Source organism: Pyrgilauda ruficollis, unplaced genomic scaffold, assembly GCF_017590135.1.
Source record: "Pyrgilauda ruficollis isolate IOZ18807 unplaced genomic scaffold, ASM1759013v1 scaffold3, whole genome shotgun sequence".
Classification (NCBI taxonomy): domain Eukaryota; kingdom Metazoa; phylum Chordata; class Aves; order Passeriformes; family Passeridae; genus Pyrgilauda; species Pyrgilauda ruficollis.
In genome coordinates, this window is record NW_024524377.1 from 25927645 (window position 1) to 25949183 (window position 21539).

At 38.0% G+C, this 21539-nt stretch overlaps 1 protein-coding gene across 2 annotated transcripts in view; it reads left to right on the forward strand.

Moving 5' to 3' along the window:
* Window positions 1–20876, forward strand: part of RFTN2 (raftlin family member 2) — a 29671-nt gene extending 8795 nt beyond the window's left edge. For both annotated transcript variants that reach the window (XM_041472764.1, XM_041472765.1), the window contains exons 4-9: window positions 723–1035; window positions 3937–4137; window positions 6424–6545; window positions 7643–7746; window positions 13323–13401; window positions 16870–20876. In XM_041472764.1, the coding sequence (XP_041328698.1) occupies window positions 723–1035; window positions 3937–4137; window positions 6424–6545; window positions 7643–7746; window positions 13323–13401; window positions 16870–17139 (1089 nt within the window). In that variant the 3' untranslated portion in view covers window positions 17140–20876. The remainder of the gene's footprint in view (window positions 1–722; window positions 1036–3936; window positions 4138–6423; window positions 6546–7642; window positions 7747–13322; window positions 13402–16869) is intronic.
* Window positions 20877–21539: the final 663 nt, after the last annotated feature.

Below are 21539 nucleotides of genomic sequence, written 5' to 3' on the forward strand. Positions count from 1 at the left end.
GCTGAAGCTCCTGTATTTACCTGTGAGAATTTCACTTCACAGGGGAGCTTGTAGTACAAGATGTCAGTGGGGTCAACTTCCTAAATGGCAGCACTCCTTAACCCAGGAAAAAAACGACCTCCAAGAACAGACACGTCCCACAGGTGGCACAGATGTTACAGTTGTGTGTTGTGACTTCAGTGCAGGGAAGACACCACTGGTTGAAATAAGAGGCTCTTCATTTGCTTCTAACTCCCTCCTCTCTCTGCTCCTCCACTATCCTCAGTAATAACAAAGCTGAGTAGCCTCCAAGGGAACCAGCGGGTAATGACTCATGGCTCATGAGAGAGATACTGACCTCCAATACTACAGAAGTATTTTTAGTATGACTGGCATCACATATTTAGAGAAATACTATTTATTGCTCTACTGTACTGCTTATCAATACAACACAGTGAATAAAATACTTTGGGTTTGTTCTAAATGAAGGATTTTGTGTACTCTGAGGTCAGTACCAGTGTTGGCCACCTTTCTTGGCCTGACTCCAAAGACAAGCTGGGAAACTTCCATTTACTTTGTAGCAGGGGCAGCATCAAAGACAAGTCACCCTTCTGTAATACAGTGTTAGGCCTTTACTAAATAGCAGTTTAGTAAAGTGGTTCATGTATATGCAAGTTTTAAAGAAGAAAAAGATCCGTGCAATTCTAAAATGACTCTGCAGCTGAGTTTATGTTGTATTGCAGGTTAATGAAGCTGCTAAAAGAGGAAAGAAGTTTGTGGGATTTGTAACACAGCATTTTCCTCAGCCTAAAGCCTGTAATGGAACAAGCACAGATGGAGGTGCAGAGCTGGAATCAACACTGGGCAGAAGAAATCGGGAGCACAGAAGAGAAAACTTTGAGGAAAACTATAAAAACTGGAATGAAGGGACATTGAGCGGTCACTCATCTGAGAGTGGGATAGAGGAGGAAATGCATGGAGAATGCAGACTGTTAGAGGATTCAGATTTCCAGCTTGGAAAAGAAGTCAGCCCTTCTAAACCACGAAAAGGAGATGGTAATAAATAATGCTTGTTTGTTGCAGAAATAAGGTATTTAATTGAGTTGCTGAGGCATTGGAAAAAATAAAAAGCCAGCATTTTTTGTTGCATCACATACTGGTTTTGGAAGATGCCTCTATACATGCATATGTAAATGCATACATATTTCTAAAAGAATTGCCAGTAAAAGAAGCAGAAGAAATATTTACCTTCTGTTTTATGTATGTGAGCTGTAGTAAATATATTAAAATGATATTTCAGTTTTCATATATACTATTGTAGATGTACTGTCAGAATTCTAGATTGCAATTTAAATAAAAAAAGACCACAAACAAACCCCCCAGAATCGCCCACAGTGTAACTGTGGCTTGAGATGTGGTGCAAGCAGAAAGATTTTTTGCTCAGTATGTGTGTAATAAATATGTGGCAGTAAAAATCCTTCCTTTTAGAAGGATGCAATGGTTATATTTTCTGCAATGCACACGTAGTTTTACTCAATATAAAATTATAAACACGTAATGATTTCAAAGTATACGTTGTGATTCCAGTTATGCCTGTTTCAAAGCTGACAACAAAGAGAGCCCCTTCCAGCTAGAGCCATAATTTTACATGCTTCCAGGCAACTCACATAATGTACACCAAATAAATCCGTTCATAATGGATTCTTTCTGGGTAACGTGCCTTCAAGAAGTGTCCTGAAAGAGATCACTGAAATTAATGCATTGACCATGAAATCGAAGACAATAGTTGTTACAAAATGAATTTCTTACTGAAAAGTAAGCATTAGAAGTATAGGAAGGAAAAACATAATTGAAAAAATGCTGGTGCTGTGATAGACAACTTAGCTGTAGAAGGATGAGGTGCTTGGTGTAGTCTGTGCAAAAAATGGCCTGAAACATTGACTTCTGGTACTGAAACTCTAGGGCCTCCTGGCTGCAAAGAGGAAAAGGCAAAAAGAAAGAAGTAATCTAAGTAAGAGAACTAATGCAAGACAGAATTGTGTGGAAAGCAGGCAGCGTGAAACTTTCATGCATTCCCTGATGAGCCAGACATGTTTTAATTGCTCTCAAAAGCAAACTTTTCACTTTCCTGCTAGAGCAGCCTCTCCAGTTTTTAGACTGTGAGCATAATGACTCTAAGCACAGAGCTAATCAATGTCCCTCTTATTTTTAACACTTGTGTAAAAGCAGTTTTTCTACAAGTGAGCCTTTATAGCATAATCTGGTAAAGCTTAACTCTTTTCTTACAGCTTGAAATAGTGGGTTTGCTATATATTAGCAGTCCTGTAAGGGAGAAGTGGAAAACTAGGTTCTGTTCAGGAGCACTGTTTGTGCAGGCTGGTGGGACCAGGTAGATCAGCAGCCGGTGCATCCCCTACAGGCAGTGCTTTCAGGAAACTTCCAAAAACTGTGGCAAGGACATGCCAGGCTTCTCTACACTAGTCAAATAGAAGATCACTGGAATTCATAAGATAAAACTTCGGGAAACCTAACCACCTTTCTTGGTCTATGTTTTATGTAACCATCATTTTGAAAAATATTGATGTGAATTTTCCAAGGCAGTCTTACATGTGTGTAGGTATATACTGCTATGGCAGTGTGCCACTTCCATTTACCTCTGCTCAAAAAAACTGTGTCCAAGCTATAGATTTGGGGATTGTAAGTATGAATTTTTACTGTTATGTTGCTTTTTGATCTATTTTATTGAATTTTGGCTGTAATACATTGCTTGCAGAGGTAAATTTCTGGTAGATGTGAGGAATTGAATAGTTTCATTGGGAAACAATTTCCTTTTTCTGTAGAATATATGGTAAAAGAAATTAAGGTTTGTCAGGATAAACACATCTATTCTGATGTAAGTACCTATGAAAGCGGTAAAACTGTATAAAGAATTATCTCTCACTAAAAGTTCAACATTTTGTTCTGAATTTCCCTTATTCTAGGCACCTGATGTCACCTGCAGTGGGTGTAGTAACACTTCTCAGAGCAGAGAGGGAGTCTTCCATATTATTTAGCGTACAAATGCTATTTTGGAAATTTCTCTGTTTCTGGAGCCTAGAGGGACTGACTTCTTAACTGGAGTCATCTAGTTTGCTTTGCTTTGCAATCAAAGCAAATTCCTTTGTTTTGACAGTGCAAAAACTTTGATATTTAGAGGTTGATTTGCATTGATTTAGGCTGCCCAGCAGTATCGGGCAATCTGAGAATATTTCTGGGCAACTGCTTTGTGTTACAACTCTACACCAGTGGCACACAAGTGTGTTTGTGGAACACACTCACATAGTTAGGATTTCATGACTCGCACCAGTGATTTCCTGATATGCTATGGATATGTCAGTTTTTAATGAGTGCTTGTTAGTGACTGGTTTTGTTACAGCACTGCATTAATACCTAGACAGAAAACCAAATTGAGGATATGTTGGTTTTGTATCCTTAACTTCCGCTGATCATCAGTTACTATGCGAAAATCCCAGTAAACAGCTAATTACACTGGGACTTCAGAGGATAATGGGTTAAAGTCAGAGCAAGGCAGTGCTTACGTTTGCAAGCTTAGAAAATTGTCTTTTGTTTTTGTAGTTGCAAATATTTGTAGCCAGAAGTTCCACAAGTGGCAGCAATGAAGGCTGTTTCCACTGGTTTTTCTTAGTCCTTGTATGTTTTCTTTATGCAGACCTCAAATACCTGAAGAATTCAGTGACAGCCCAGCTGTAATAAGTTCACATTTTCCTCGTATCCCAAAGTGTACCTCCCCTCACACCTTCTCCTGAGTGAGTTTAGGTCTTAAGCAGAGCAACATTAAGAAACAGTTATTAAAACTGTTGCTTAGAAATAGAAAATGATGTAAAAATAGGAGATGAGTGATATTGCAAATTTTGGAACACTGTCTTTGAGATTCATTCTTTCTTTTTCTCTCCTTAGACAAGCTCTATACAGTCTTCAATGTTTTTGATGATGATTCCACCTGCTGGACCTACCATGAAGGTGTTTTGTCTATGAAAGTAACAAGAAAGGGGCCAGTTGTTAGTACACTGGAAGCAGACTGGCTAGAACTAACTACATTTTATTATAAACAAGGATTGGCCCTAGTTGATTCTTTTGTACACTGGGAAACTTCTAAAGGTGAGTACTGTTGCAGGATATCATGAAGCTTTTGCTTGTTTACATAGAATTATGTAACTTGAAAAAATTATGATTATATTTTGCTTCTTGATGGGAGGGCATATATGTGAGTATGTCCAGATGGATCTGTAACTGCCCAGAAAATAAATTACTCCCTTTTAGTTACCAGATTCCACAGATTTATAATAGACTAAGTAATTGGAATTTTTGCTTTGTTTTATCAAATTGACAGTTTCCAAAGCAGCATACTAGAGTAGCTTTATAACAAAATAAACCTCTTGTGCTAGTTCTTCTGGTTTGGTTTGTGCTCTTTCAAGGAAAATACAATGGGATGGTAAGTGTTTAGAACTCCTGAACTGTGTTACTGGTAAAATGTGTAATTGGGAGATCCATTTCCATTTGAACTGGATTTGTCTGAAAGCCAGAAGTTGAAAGTGTGCAAAAAATAGTAGTAACTACTGTTGTACAATTACTTGGAAAAAAAGTGAAGAAGATTGTAGTATCCTAGTGTTAGGAGTACAGACCAAAACAAACTGAGATGATTAATAAATTCCAAAACAATTAGCTTTTTTAACAAATGTTGTTTGATAGCAAACCTACACAGTATACTTCACTAAAGTGATGCTTTCGTTGCATTTGTACCTGTCTTGCTTGTACAAAGTTGCAATTTGTTGATGTTCTTTTAGAATTAATTATTGCAGTGTAAGCAAAATACAGGCCTGCAGTAGAGAAAAGTCTTGTCAAATGTTAGTTGAAAAGATTCCAGGGACCTTAAACAGCTTTTGTAATGCTCAGGATGATTAACAAGTGCAATAGATAATTAATAATGTATTGAAGTGCCTTTCATAAGTCATTTTGTCTGCTTTTTACATTAATTATGTGAGGAGGGTAAAATTACTGTCAGTTTGAGCAGTTGCTGTATTTACTATGCCTTATGCTTTTTTCTGATAATTTTGATTTAAAACAATATACACTCTTGTATTATTAAAGGCCTTAAATTTAAAAAAAAAAAAAAAGTGCAAAGCACAAGATCTTTGCAATTTAAATTATGATTCTTCAAAAACAAAAATCTGGCAGTAATGACAACTCTTCGGTTTTCATTGCTCTCCACGGTTTTGAGTGTGAATCACTGTGTTTCTGTAGCTCTGCAGTAAATTTAGTGACTCAGAGGCACATAAGCTCATCAACGTAGATTTACTTAGATTTATTTGGCAGCTAGTCCCTCTCAAACTGCATATTTTGTGCACGTGAATAGTCTAATGCCACAGTTTGTAGCAGTTATCTTTTCTGAAATTATTACTCCTGTTTATTGAAGTCAGTAGAACATCCAGATTTCCTCTGGTGGAGGAGAGGTGAGAATTCAGACTTGTAGGTTTCATTATGGAGTTTTTTTAGAGCTGGAAAAGAACTCTCTGGAGATCTGTTACAGTTCACTGAAGGGTGGTTTTGCAGCTGTTGAAATTAATCTTTGCAGCTGTTATCCAACAACAGTTTTACAGTCTTCCCATTCCTCACAGAGAGAGCTGTCTGCTCCTCTCTGCATGAATAACTCCCCATCTTTAATACCCAGGTAATAACATACCTCATCCAGTGTTGGAGGGGATTTAATGCTGATATTCTAAGGATTACATGATTTTGCTGTACCAGTTTAGTTTGTTAGTTAGCTGTCAAGGTAAATCTCCACAAAAGGAGCTTCCCAAAGGCTGTTAGGGGAAGCAAAACCAGAAACTGAACGGATATTTGATGCACAGCTTTAGTTTGGGCCAAACGGATGCTAGCGGGCTTTGACATGTGAGTCAGGGAGCTGTGCTCTGAAACTTCCTTCCCATCAGGAATCCTCCTGCAATTACTTGCTTCAGGCTCTTCCTGTAGCCATTTATGTATTTCAGTGGCTGTAGTTGGGCTTTACACTTGATGGTTCACTCATTTTTGTGCTCTCTCCCACCACACCAAAAGCCACATGTCTTGTCAGAATGACAATATTGATGAAAAAAAAAAAGGTTGTGCCCATCCCCTGCAATGAATATGCTGAATACAGGAAACAGGAACTCATCCTGGAGTATCAAGAGGTTAATGCTTTTAAGACCGTTTTTCACAGTTCAATTTGTATAGAAAAAAAGGATTTTAATAGTAAGTTTACTTGCACACTCCATAAATAACCACAAATTTGAGATTGCTGAGTTGCTTAATTTTATTTTAGAGCACTGTTCAGTGAGAAAGAAACATCTTGTGTACATCTTGGTAATCTGTCAACCTAAAACTCCATGCTTATGTTTATGTTCACAGGGGATTATTTGCCCAAATCTTTAGAAGGATTATTTATCTATGAAGAAGAAGGTGCTGGGGTTCCAGGTTCTAACAGGAAAGGAAATGATGCAATAGTTGTTGAACAATGGACAGTCATTGAGGTAAATAGGTGATGATTTAGCAGTGCTATTTCCTACTGTTATTTTTGTTTGTTTTTCTCTTTAGGATGCTGATATCAGTGTTCCATAGACATTCAGGATGGTTTCCTGAAGTCACCTGCATAGGCTTTACTAAAGCCCCAAATGATAAATGAAATCAGATGTGTGGTCATTGGTAAATGTGCATAAAAAAAATATGTGGCCTGACATTTGTAAACACTAATACCAACAAATACAACTACCAAAGAAAACGTCTTGGGGGATTTTTGTGTGTGTTTCAGACTAATTTAGGTGTTATTTCAGCAAGTGCAGGTCACATTGGTAGTGTGAAGTGTTTTTTAAAAAAAGGAGAGAAATTAGCTAGAACTAGAAAAACAACAAGAGAAAATTGATAGTGAATTAATTCAGTATAATATTCAGATATGTATTTTTATGAAAATTTTACTGCTAAATATGAAATACTTGGGTTTTCTAATAAATTGACATTACTGCTGTAGTAGGTTACAGCAATAAAATTACTTAGATTACTCTTCAGAAATATTCTAATCTTTTAGGATTATTTGTATGAATGACGTCTGAAATCAGTTGTTGGGTTTTCTTACTTTTGAAATATGCAATAATAAATACATTTACAAGTGTGGGAAAAAAACCAATGTCAAACTAAAAACTTTTATATTTAAAAAAAGGAAGACCACCACCAAAACCATAAGTACATAGCTAAGTAAGATGCTTATTTTTCACACGTGGAGTAAAAACTGTAAAGATGTCAATTGAGACACCTAATTATGGTGCTTAAAAAGTTTTAGGCACTAATTTAGCAAAGTGACAAGTTTTAATGAGTGAGATGTGCTTTAAATTATGTCTTGATGAGTCAGGGCTCATGCCTAATGTTAATAAATTCTGTTTTCCATGTATTTTGTAGTCTTGAACTTTTCAAGTTGTTTTCAGTTTGAAATAATGAATCTCCATCAAACAACAGCTTGATTTCATCTCAAAGGATTACCTCATTAAAAGTGAGAGGGGAGGTGTTGTAATTGTGTAGAAATGCAAATATAACCTGTACAGAGTCTCTTTACTACTTTTTATAATTATTAATGTAGGGGTGTGAAATTAAAACAGATTATGGACCTTTACTGCACACGCTGGCTGAGTTTGGATGGCTCCTGACCTGTGTCCTGCCTACACCAATTGTACGACATGACAGGTACCCAAACTCTTGGTTACAGCATTTTTGGTGTGAGTGTCTGAGAATTATCAAGTAATTACTTGCATACTTTAATGTAAAAGGAAGAAAAATGTTGGTGATGTTAAATGTATGTAAAGTTTGAGATGTAAGTAGCATTTCCATGGAGTGCTTTGCCATATCTTCTTAGGACTGCTGATTTCAATGAGTCTAATGCTAAATTTAAAATACATTGTGTAAATCCAAACATGAAAGATTTTATTTAGGAAACTTTTTATCACATACCCAGTCCACAGCAAACATGCTTCAACTAGAAACAAGTGTTGGAATGTTTTACTAGTTTAGGACCTTGGTGAATGACTGATTTAGACCATGGAAATAGTTATGTTTTTCCATGGTCTAATGGAAAGACAGTCATGTAGTATTTGTTGCAAATTAGGGCAGAGAATGTGCTAATCCAGCAAGTTATTGGCCTGTTTCTCTTCTCTAATATGGACATTATGGTTCAACTCAAACATAATACCAGACTACTGGATTTCAGGTCTCTAGCTGTAATGCTTATTTAGAGCATTGATGGGACTCTTTTATATGTAAGAAGAGCTAAATTGCAGACCTGGATTCCCCATAAGGTTCCAGGCTTGCTTTTTTCTTTTTTTTTTTTTCTTAAATGACCTCTCTCCAAAAAAGATACCACACTAGACCAAGCATTCTTAATACCTCTCTTCTCTCTTTTTTTTTCTTTTTTTTTCAAGTTCTCCACCCATTAGATTAAGATTGCCAAGCTTCAAAAGCAAGCAAAGGTACTGAAGCAGGGTTTAGGGCTCATTAGCAGCTGTGGAAAGAGTGGATGACTCAAGTGATCTTTGGATCCCAGACCTCACTGTGTTAAATCAAGACAGTATGAAAAAGATGTGTGTGAAAGATTCGAAGAAAACTGTTGCAAGAAAGTAGAGTTCTGCTTAAGTGATTTGACACAATTAAACTCACCCAATATAAGAAGGAGGCTTTTGTGATCAGGAAATATTTGGCAGTGTTTTTTCTAATAGTTGATTTTAATCAACTGGTTGAATGCAAAGCCAAAAGAAGTTGCAGTAAGAGACGGTATTTTCTGTAGCTTTTTTGTTTTGTTATTTTCTTGAGAGTGTCTGTTTTGCGTTCCTCGGAAGAAGCAGCAGTTTCCAGAATATGAAACAAATGGTTGTCCTTTAATGTCTTCATTAATTTTGTAGTCTAATTGTATTAGCTTTGAACGTGGTGACTTATTGGCTATATGAGCTACCAGGCCTGGTTTTCATAAACAGCTGAAATTTTGGCCAAATCTTAGATCTTGAGAGTAACTTTTCAGGATCTGGGTATAATCTTTGAAGAATGGGAGAGAGATGTTAGTTGTCATGGTGTGTTCTGAGTCATAGGGTGAGAGAATATTTAAGTTCCAATCTTTTTGTGTCCCACAAGCAGTGTAACTGAACCCATCCCCACAGGGTTTGGACAGCAGGGTCAGGAATGTCCTGAGCAGCTGCTGAGTGACACTCTGGCAGTGTCAGCCTGTGCTTGCAGCACATCAAATGGTGCTGGTTTGTACCTCAGAGATCACAGAGCCAAGGCAGGGCCAACTAAAAGAGGCTAAGTGCTGTAAGGGGAAAAAAATAGGATGCAGTGCTGTAGGAAGCATTAACAGATTGATTAGGCTGGGGCTGTCCCTTGAATCAGTGAGAATAGACCAGGAAGATATTTAGGTCTCAAGCAGTGCTGTACCCCAGATGTGGAACAACCAGAGCATTAACAGCAGTGCCCATGCTTAAAGGGGTTGTATCCTGGCCAAATCTGAAACTGGATTCATTTTGTATCCACACTAGAGTAACTCAGCCTAATAAAAACCATTTGTTTTCTGGCCTAAATGGTTGAGTAGGAGTCTGTATGAATTGTCTAATGCTTGTTATCCCATTGAAGTCTGTGAGTTACTCTTGGAAGAAATAGGATGAATCATGTTTTGTGTGCCTGTAGTAGATCTCATATACAGCAATTCAGTTTGCGTTAAAAAAAAAGGGAAAAAGCTTATGAACAAGAATTCCTAATTAGGGATTGAGAATTCATGAGAATCAGAAAATTCATGTCTTCCTGTTCTGATAGGCTGAGTAGTGATTGATGACTACTATTTTTAGGCAGTGATGTTGGTATTTAAAGAGGAGAAGAAATTCCTGCATGGTTACTGTGTGTCTGCTATGAAAGATGCCATTACTGTGGTGGTGCTGGGTTATCCTAGGAATGCAAAAGTCTTAATAAAGAAGGACACTTTATGCTGCTCAACAGCTGGTTTTTTCCCCAGACTCAAAACTCTGACCTCAAAACCCAGCCTGAATATTAAGAGGTTTCAGAAACACTGAAGAAATGAAATAAGCAACAACTTGGGATGATCTGACAAAATGATGTTTTCATGTTTATTTTTAAAATAGAATTTGCGCATAGTATTTAAAGAAAATTTTATCTATTATTACTTTTACTTACTGTAGTATTTTCCTCTATTCTGTCTTCCTTTTCTCCTAATTTATTGCAAAACTTTCCCTCGTGCCACATCTTTTATGAGTATGCGCTTGTAAATTACTGCTACTCCAGTTTTTAGTATGGTAGTACCATGAGTTTGTAAGGGTCCATACATGTTTGTGGTTGAAAACTAGAATTACTTTTAAGGCTTTTTAAATTTTTCATTTAATAGATCCTTGGAGCCAGGACACTTAGTATCCCAGGCTGGTGTCTGTCTCAAAACTGAAAATAGACATGCTATCCAAAATTATATTTTTTTTTGAGAAATGAAAATACAAAAAAAAAAGCCCCACAAAAACCCGCACCTGCATGCGTGAAAATAATTTATCTTATTCCCTTTGGTCATTTTCAGAAAATCTTGTCTAACATCTATTCTAAGTGCTTTGTCCATCAAATATTCATGTATTAAAAAATGGATCTGTAAAAACCAGAGCCATTGGCAGTACTGCTGAGCTTGTAGCTTCATGGTGTTTTGGAGGACTTAAATATAGATGTGTAAGAGGACAAACAAATTGCTGGTGTTTCAACAAAAGAGTCTCTGTTGCTCTTCATCACTCTTAAAAGAAGAGACAGGAAAAAGGCTTCAGCAGCCTTACTCTGCAGTGACCTTTATTTCCCATCCCTGATTACTGTAGTCCCTGAAAATGGCCAGGGCAGACTATGGGCAATGCACTGCAAAAACACTGACTTTATGGTTATTCATTTATCCTGACCCACCACTTAATCTATATTTTCAAAATGCCCTGACTTATGAGGCAAAGAGGGAATGTAGAAATGTGAGGGAAACTATGGAGCTTCCCTTGCTCTAAGCACTTTTTCTCATTTAAATTCTGTGGAAATCCCACTGTCATTGAGTTCTTTGTGAATTAAGCTCATAGCTGCTTTGTCGTGTGCGGCATTTTAATAAGGTCAGACTTAGAAATTTGTTAATTTACTTCTTGTCTACTCACCATCATGTCCTTTTTCTGTTCTAGTAGAATTTGTACAAGCTCTAGCTCAGTGTTTGGGTTTTTTTCTTTTCTCTGAAGGAATGCAGACACTGTTACAAAATAAGCCTTAGGCTCTTCCCCATGCCAGAGACTGTGCTCAGCCTCGTTGCTTGGAAGAGACATTTTTCAGTTGATCAAAAGAGACATAACTGAGGCACAGAGAAATACCTAGCCAAGTGGAATAAGGTTGCAGGATTGCAGATTTCCTTGTAATGACATAAAATCTAAACACTGTTTCTTTTAATGAATGCACATAGTGAGGTAGGGACTCTTGGAACAGGAAACCTTGTTAGGCTTAAGGAAACAAATGAATTTGTTCTCCTGCGTTTTTGTTTTTCCCACAAGCTCTCTGTTCTCATCCAAGGAAGAGAACAAAATGCAAAGATATGCTGTGACCTGAGTTGAGCCAGACTGAAAAAAAGATTGTGAGGGGCCAAACAGAATCACAAATCCATCATCACCAGCTATTGATCTGAGTGGCTGTTTATGCTGAGAATACTACTGGTTTATGAAGTTTCTCAGAGCTTACTTCCAGAAGCTTTACTAAGGGCAGGCTGATAACAAACTCTGCTGAGCTCATAGGAACAGTTCTAATCCCTGGTTTTTCTTGGAGCAAGCCCCTGATGTTAAATACAAAATAATTTTCAGTTTTGAAACATGCATCAGTTGCCTTGACTTCATGTGTGTGGTGGTTACCCTTGTGACATAAGGTAAAAGTAAAAGCTTACATTGTTTTAGTAGTTCTTTGTAAAGTTATGCATAATAACACTGTTTTATGGTTGATAGAGTAGGTAGAATCATAAATACTTCAAATGAACTGCCATCTCTTTGGTGTTTCTATTTTGCTACTTCTATTTAGGGCACTCTTAAATCTGTAGTCACCCTTTGGCCAAACAATTTCAGTGTTTTGCCTTTATATGCTTAAAGATCTTAATGATTACTACCCAGAAGCAGCTGGGGGGAGAAGAGCTTAGAAAATTGTAGTATCTGATATTTAGAAGAAAACAGGAATTTTTAAAATCTTCTTATTCTGGAGTTCTTGTCTTGAAATTGTTTCAGTTTCAGTGACATGGGCTTGGGGTTTGTATTACATAGCCTGTCAATGTGGTGACATGTATTTCTGGTGGAAAGGTAGTGGAAATACATGAAAACTTAGAGGATGTATTTATCACCACTACTAAGGAGGTGTAATGCATATGAAACATCATATCAGTAATATCTGGTCTGGGGAGCAACTTCACTAATCATGTTTATTTTTCTACAAGTATTCCCTTTTGGAAAAAAACCCCAACACTTGTGCTTTGCCTACCATAACGGTATTAGCATCTGTAGAACTTCCAGAACTGAAGTTGCTCATTTCCCCCCCCCGCCCCTTCTTTATTTTTCTTACCAAAATATTCTCTTGTCCTGCCTATGCTGGTACCTCCCTTGTACAAACCACCTGGTGTCATTTATCTCATTCTTGATGCAAAGCTTATTAAAACTGAGCTGAAACCCTTTATCTATAGGTGGTGAGGCAGCAAGCTTATCCTGCTGTGTCAGTTAGATGACATTTTACAACTTTTATTTAGCAGTAAAGAATGTTAATTCCCAAGTTTCATACCACAAAGTATTGAGAGATTTGCTGAAGCTATGGATCTATTAAGATTGGGCCTGGTTGTTGTTAGATTAATAGGTAATATTATGTTGCTGTATATTTAACTGTGAAGATTGGGTTAAAAAAGGCTTGTGAAGATTTGCTTCAGAAATAAATGTACAAACTTGGATTAAAAGTAGGAGCTCTGATATTTAAACTTTCAAAAGCACACATGTTAAGTAACTTCAGTCATGGTAATACAAATTACTGGTCTGTCCATATTTTCATGTGCATCGCTTTAACCCAGTTCCATGCTTCTGTTTTTTAAAAAATATCATGATAGAACCATTGAGGAATTAATAAACTGGATAATACTCTGTAGTCTGTCCTCTTCTCAGTCACAAACTTACACCGACCCTGAAGTTGACTTTGAATATGTTAGTGACAATTATTGCCTTTAAAACATGGAAACTATTTTCTTTAAATTTTAGTGAAGGAAATCTGGCCACAAAGCAAGTAATTTTTCTTCAGAGACCTGTTATGTGGAGTTCTGCTGTCCAGACACCAGAGGTGAGTAACATATTTTTTTGGTATTAATATTTTAAAATTTAGTGCTTCACATAATGGTAAGATACAGAAACAAACTAGACTTGAGAATTGACAGGGGAAAGAACTGGCAGAACACGGTTTCCCTACAAACAAGTTCAAGTTCATGGATGTTTTTTGCAGCTGGATCACATGTTATTTTTTTTCTTCAGCTGTTATCTCTTAAGCTATAAGAGAAAAGCGTGAGCAGGCTAAAAACCTGTTTTGTGCTAAGGAATTACTGTGTCTCAGGTGCATGTGTTTGGCTATGCTGTATTTCCTTGGAAGTCTTTAGGGAGTCTGATCAAAATCCTGCATCTCTTGCACATGAAACACAAAACTATTTTGACCTTCAAAACATCTACTTTCACATTTTTAGAAGAAAGAGCATAGCTCAACACTCCTAAGGGATACTGTAACCTACAGGTTATCAGGATGAAGGGCTGTTGTTGCATGAAAATGTGTGACAGAGATAGAGACTTTAAAATTCCTGCAGCTTAACCTCAACAACTCCTTGTCTCTTTTGAGTGGAGGGTGTATCAAGTGCTTTGAGGATTAAGTGACTGACAGTCTCCACATTCTGCTCAAAGTCAGTGTCACAACAATTACTGCACCAGCACACTGCTGCAGTAAATCCTGCTGTGGCCAGAGGAGGGTGAACTCCTGGTGGGCTTTTCTTTGACAGGTCTTTTGACCTACTGTGATGGGTTTTCATTTTTGGTGTTTTCTCGTTTTCAGTGGCTGATCAGCCTTTTTCTATTCAACATGTCCTTCCTGTGATAACCTTAAGCAGTTAGGAAAACTGTGAATGTTTTCACTCGTGTCCAGCAGTAGAGTGGTAAATTCACAATCTCATTCATGGCATATAATTATATGGCAGTGATTCCTAGCTGTTTATCTATTTGTATGAATACTTCCATAAGTCTTCAAATTTCTTGTATTTCTATTTGATCTTTCTTTGTGGGTTTTCTTTTTTTTACTGTCTGTTCAGTGTATTGCCATCATCTGTGTTCTCTTTTGTTCAGTGTTTCTAAAATATACTCTTCCTTTTTTTGTTCTTCTCCAGGCTTCTGCTTATCTCCAGCCTAACTTCCTTCTCACCGTGTCCCCTGATAATTAGTACTTCCATGCCTGGAAGAACTTGCCTTCAACATGTACAGTTCAAGTCCTGTTTGTTTTTGTCTCTGCCACTGTCTCAATTCCCAGATAGTTCTTGTACAACTATAATTTATTTCTTCATTTTCAGAATTGGAGCTTTTGCTTTTTTGCTCTTCAGTGTTCTGTGTAGTCTCCTTTGCCAGTCTTTGTCTCTCTCCATTCATACCCTCTTCTAAATTCTGCCAGTAGAATTTTTTCCCTAACCACCCGCTGTGTCAAAAGCACCTCCAGCTTTTATCTTTAAAACCTTCTGACTTCCTCTTCCATGCCTGACTTTGTAGCCTTTACTTTTTTCCCTAATTAATTTCTGAAAATATATTTTGGACCACAATTTTTGATAGCAGCACTGTAAATGTATAAAGCAAAATCATGACAGCCATAAAATAATGGTTTTCCTAATGCTTTCCTACTTCTTTAATACTCTGTATATAATAAGGGCATGAACTCCTGATTCTTTTTCCCTTGGTAAGGCATAATGTCACTTCTAACTGTGTGCCTCTTAAAAGGCAGTGTAACTGTATGTCACAAGTTGGATTCTGCCAAGAGATGTAATACAAACCAGTTCTGTAAAAACATTCAGTCTGAGGAACTGATGAATCTTTGAGACATGGCGTAAATTAAAAATAGGAAGCATTGTACTCACTGTTTAAATTCTTTCACCCTCTTGTAGGGTGATGAGCAGCCGTGGGTATACAAATAAAATGTGTTTTGTAGTTGTTTTATTTTGGTGGAATGGGAAATGTTTGACTTAAGCATAAACATACTCAGAGTAAACAAGAAATAGCTGATTTGTAGCCACTTACATCAGGATTTCCATGTTTGAAATCTGAAAAAAATGTCGTTTTTTCAGTACCAGTGAATGTTTTGCTTCTCTACCAGAAATTTCATTATGCTGAGGTCATTTAGCTTGGGCTAAATAGGTAAACTAGGGCTGAAGCTGAAACATTTAGCAGAGTCACATTTTCCTTCTGTTTTACCAATTATGTTGGTTTTCACCATAACTTTAATCCCCTATTATTTGGTCTCTTAATCTCAAAGGGTCTCTTTTCTGAGGATGGAGTATGTTAAGTCCTCACAGCTCTTCTCTCTGCCTTGTGTATTTGTGGGGTAGTGAGTTATGGCCTGGCTTATGATTTATGTGATAGTAGAAAAGCTTCTTGGGTTACAAGGGCTGTATTGTCTCTGTAGACTTTTTGTTTGTCACATACCATTTGTTTTTCTAAGGGTTCAGAGAATGAAATGCAAGATTGAACCATGCAGTGCTTGAGGGAGTTATTTTTTCCTTTCTCTTTTTCTTTATTTCCCTTAAGCAGACTTTTCCATCCTCTTTCTGTGGCATCCAAGCACAACTTATTTCCTTCTGTTTCTCCTGAGGCAATGCTGTTTCCCCTTGTTTAATTTCCCAATGTCCTCTGTAACAGCTTTCCTAAATATGTTTCCTTTAGCCACATAGGCCATTGTTTTTACTGTTTCAAAAGGGTTTGAGAAAAAGCTTAGCAATGTACAGAAGGGGGACACAAGCTTGCCAAAGCATAGTAAAAGTCTGTGGAGTGTTTTGTTTTTTGGGTTTGGTTTTTTTAAGGTGTCTGCACTGTGTCCTTCATCCTTCCTAAAATGCAGCTCTGTGCTGAGGCTGGATTCCCTCAGCTACATGTGCTCCTTCTGTGGGCAGGGCAGTGTCCCCTGGCAGACATCTCCTGGTGTACTTGTGCTCGTGCTGAGAGCAGGGCTCCAGGCAGGTGGCTCAGGGCACTCCTGCCTTGCTGACCCTGCTCCTCTGTGTGGCTCAAGGCACTGACATTGTCTCTGGAGGTACTGCATCATCACAGATCTCAGGAACTCAGGTAGCTCCTGATGCTGAAGTGAGATAAACCTTTTATTTATTGTTGTGCCTCAGGGAAGCCTTAGCATAGTCTGGTGGGTCTACTGTTTGCAGGCTGTTTGCAGAAATCATGATCCTTTTTGACATTGGCAACCATCACTTCGACAGCAAAGATATCAGGCAGTCCCAATACTAGAGTCAGACTGTATTAATCCTGAGTTCCTCCTGTGCAAGGACTCTGTAGATCCCATTTCAAATGGCTGTATAGAGCAGCCACTGACTCCTATCTGCGTGGATTTACCATGGGAATGGTAATTGCCTCCTCAGATGATGGCAATCTCTTGTTTCTTGAGAATTGCACTCGGGATTACAATGCAACTACACTAAATCTATCCATGATCCATTGCAAAGTGTTTGGCTCAATTGTTTTTCCCCTAAATAAACTAACATTTCAACATTCTCTTGTTTTTCAGAGGAAATCCTTAAGACAAATGACTGGGGAAGAAAAGGGCAGGGTGTCCAGCAGAAGTGTTGGATCAGACACAGCTACTTTTTGCCCTGTAGAAACTGGACAACCACCTGACGAGTTTCACCTATCTCCTTCTAAACAATGTTGGATCAAGGAGGGATCCTCCCATTATGGAGGATTTCCAGGATTCAGCAGCAGTGATGGAGTATTAAGGGAACTGGATGATGGACAATTTGACCAGGAGGATGGAGTCACTCAGGTCACGTGTATGTGATAAGTAAGTAACTGCATCAAATGGACATGTACAAAAATCACACAGATGGTTTTTTTTAAAAAACTACACTACTTTAAATACATTGGTATAATCCTATGACTCTTCCCAAACTCCTTTTGTATTTTTGTCATTTTCCATGTTGTGTTAATCCTACTGTAGTAATAATACTACTGCAAAATAATTTGTTTTTCTGCCTGTCTTTAATAGTATAACTACATGACTTGGGTGCTCTGCTAACTTGTTAATGCTTTTGACAAGCAAGGAAGCAAAAGCTGCAAAACAGTGACATTTTGAATTGTGTGAGAGAGAAAGGAATGAGGATGTTTAGAACTTTCCACAAGCTGGAGGAATGCTTTCGTTTGGGGTTTTTTAAGGATGTTGTAAATATTGGTGGGGAAAAATGAACTGTCTGGCTGTTGTTAAGTTTTAATATAATTTTCACTTTATTTGCCTTGCATAAGTTCAAAAGCCTAGAGAAATGTCAAGTCTTACACTAGAGTGTTAATAATTTAAGCTACATTCAGACTTGGTATGGACAGAAGAACTCAGGAGGCTGTAGGTAGGTAACTTGTTCCTGGAATATAACTTCACCTATGCAGTTTTCACAGGGTTCCTTGTACATGTAAGCCAGGAGCTTATAACTTGTATTATAATGATGTGTTCATAATGTACTTGTGAGTGGAAATTAAGAACTTCTCATCCCCTGAAAGGTAACTTGCAGTCTGTAAACAATTAGTTTGAGAGGCTCCCTAGGAAGCATTGAGACAGTGTGATGCTGCTAATGCAGAGGAGGAAGATGTAGGCTAAACTTCATAGGCAGTATTAGATGGATGTATATATAAAAACGTCTCAGCTAAATGTATCTCACACTGGATAAAGTGCATTGAGCTGCATGCAATACCAGACTTGATGTTCAGAGGAAAGGATCAAGTTGCTGTGCTTCCATCTTTACTATGGGGAGGAGCTGCTTGCATTAAGGGAGGTTAATGCTGTGGGGAGAAGAACAAGCAGCAACTGCTTTTATGCTGCTGTCTGGAAACTATTTTACAGAGGAGAAGCCGAATAAAAATGCCTCTCCAGAAGGTAAATGTGATTATAACTACAATGTGCATTTTTAATTTAGTTCTAGAAGCAAAAAAAAAAAAAAAAAAAAAAAATTTGTAAATGCTCATCATCCCTAAGATTGTGTATAACAATTTGGTCAAAAGAAGTCAGAACTGAGTACATGTATTCATAACTTCACTCTCAATGTTTGCAGTACAGCACACACATCACCCAGGGATTTTGGTACCTGTCTTTGTGTGTTGTGTTGCAAACCTAGATGTCATTAATCATTTACCTACACCACCTCATTCCCCACGGATGGCATCCCACCAGCTGCTGTGGGACTCTGCCTAATCCACAGTGATAAATGCTGGCACTAAATGCAGTGGGCAGATTAATGCAGTGACTGGAACACCAACAATTAACTCCAGATAAGCACCCCAGGAGATGGCCAGGATAGTGGAGGTTCAGCTGAAGTCTCAGAGCTGTGCAAAAAGAACACAGCTGCTTATTTCAGTAAGCAAAACTAATTCATGCAGAAAAAAAATTTTAATTTTATAGGGCAGGGGTGTAGGGGGAAACCCATTCTACTGACATAATTAGCATAGAGGGAGCTTGAAATAATATTACTTTGGAGCTGCTTCCTGAGCTACTAACGAAATTCTTACTGGCAGGCTTGCTTATTTTTTCTTTGGAAGAGCAACTCAACTGTTTGTAGCAGGTTGGGAGGTTTTCTTCCCGAAAAATCTACAGCTCTGGAGATTAAGCTTCAACTTCTTTTTCCCATTGTATGTTGTGGGGAGTGATGGGAGCACCTCCAATAGGAGGTACAGTAAGGAACCCCTTCTGTCAAAGGCTCTTCTCCCAGCTTTCCCCGCAGCATCTCGAGCTCAGGGATGTGGGGCATGAGCCTTGTGTTCACTCCCTGTGTTGGGCACTGTAGGAGGAAGATCCCTCTGCTGACAAGGAGAGTGCTGGGCTGGGTGTCCCTGCAGGGCCTGCCCAAGTGCAGCTTTCTCTTGTGGCACTTCTTGGGGAGCACTGGTCATGCTCACAAGCAGCAGGGATCTTCTCCATGGGACACAGATGGAGAAGAAATACGCAAGTACAAGTTACAGCTATCTCTGGCAGGAAGCCAGGTAACTCTAGCATATTAAAAATGGAGTAACAGCTGGTCTCATGCAACCTGAAATATGTTGCTCTACTTCTAGAAGTAGTTTTTAATGAATTATCCAAAACATGTGTGTGTAACTTTAACCATTGGTCATTCTCCACACAATCTGTAAAATGGACAAAGTGGGCAAAAATTGGTCCAGAACTCCACTTCTGAATAGTTCAAGTTAGAGCTTTTAAAGTATATCAAAGAAATAACCTTTTATAAAGCAAGATCCTTGCTTAAGATAGTTAATGTTAGTGAACCCTAAACCAAAATTGAGCTGTAAGTATTTAAGTAAGTTACAAAGTATAAAGTAGTATATTTAATAGTTACTCTTTCTAGAATGCATTCATTGGATAAAAATTAATTTTTAACTGAGATCTTTCCATATCACCTGTTGAAAGGGCAGAAAATTCAAATAAAATAGTATCTTTCTAAGACAAATATTCTCCATACAATTAATGGGATGTACACAAGAGAGACTGTTTTGGAACTATGGAGGAAATTGAGTATGCCCTGGATGTCCACAGGTACACTAGAACATCATGCAGCAAGAAAGGCTTCTTTTGAAATGAAATAAAGCCATATTCTTTTTCAGTAGCCCTCAGTTCTGACTATGCTTTAGTCCTTGCTCATGAATCTCACAGCTGTTGACAATGCTGCAAACCTCTGGATTCCTTTCTGTCTTTTTAATGCAGTATAACTGTGCTAAATTGTTTCCACTGAACCCACTCAGCAGTTCCTGGATTGTTAAGGACAGCTGGGTTTTTTAATGTCATTTGTCTCATTGAATCAAAGTTTCCTGTGCTGTAGAAATATTCATCTGAATTTTGGCAGTCTTTTTGGTTTGCTTTTGGCAGTCAGGGCAAGTTGTTTGCTCAGCCTGTGTGAAGACAGTGCAAGAACCTTCTGACTTCATGCACTTCCCCACTTATCTTCCTAAGGCTTGGATGCTGAAACTGAAAACATTGAAAATGCTTCTAAAACAAGTTATGGAAAATCTTCTGGTTTGATGCTTCTAAAAAATTCTGAGAGACAACTCGTACCTTACTTGGATGAGTGAAAAAGGGAGGGTGCATTTTGGGTATAGGAAATGTGATTTCAGATCCTCATCACCTCTCTGGCATTAAGGTTTGCCTTTACTAGTGTGACCAGTACTGTCCACTAAGTAAAGCAGCTTTGTAAATCAGAAGAATTCTCTGAAAAAAAACAGTAAGTACACTTTCTGTAGTCAATAACAAGACTTCAGCCAGGAAAATGTGTGTTTGAAATGTAGTAGGGAAAGCCCTTTCCTGATCGTGACAACAGAAATGCTCTGCAACTATTAGAAAGAACAGAAGGCAGCCATGATCATGAACCTCTGCAAAAGACTGTTTATACTTTCTGATGCTTAAATTGTTTGGAGAGGAAATAGTTATCTAATGTTTACAAACAGGAAGAAACTGTCCAGAGTTAAATATTTTGTACTTTGCTTATAACTGTCAGAACAGTTTATTTACATACCTGGTCAACTGCAATAAATGGCTGCTTCACTTGTTTTTGGTCTGTAAAATATTTTCTTTTTGTATAGGTTCAGATCTTTTCTATAGTTCATATAGGAAGGTTCTCACCATTAGAAGTACTTAGCAAATCAGTTCCCAGTTTATGGTGTTTGTCTCACACTGACATTAACTGGGTTAGATCAATGTATACCTTGCCTCAAGCTAAAATTACCTTTTTGTAGTCTTGTCTGCACAGCAAAGCCTGATAGAATTAATGCCGTCTAGTAAAGCTCATTAGGTTTGCCCTGGTTTTAGTATATTCATCTTTTGAAGGCAAAAGATGGAGATTGCTGTCTTGACAGCTTAACACCATGGCAGATGTGCTGGAAGATGTGCTAAGCCAAAGGTGAGGAAGAACCCCAGTGACAAAGGAAGAAGTAATTTGACAGTGAGTCTTTGCTTACAGCCTTTGTGTCTGTGACATGCAGTCAGAAATGTGCTTATTCTGTATCTAAAGGGCCTCTTCTAGACCTCCCATATTTTGACTGTGAAACCAGCATGTTCTGATTTGAGGAGTGTGTAAATCTGAGGTCTGATTTGTAAGTTCCTAATGAGTATTTTAGTTCTCTGCTTGGGAAAGAAGAAAGACAACCTGACTTGAGCACACCTTGGAGCAGAGATGGGGTCCCAAGGGTCTGTTGGAAACAGCTGCTGTGTTC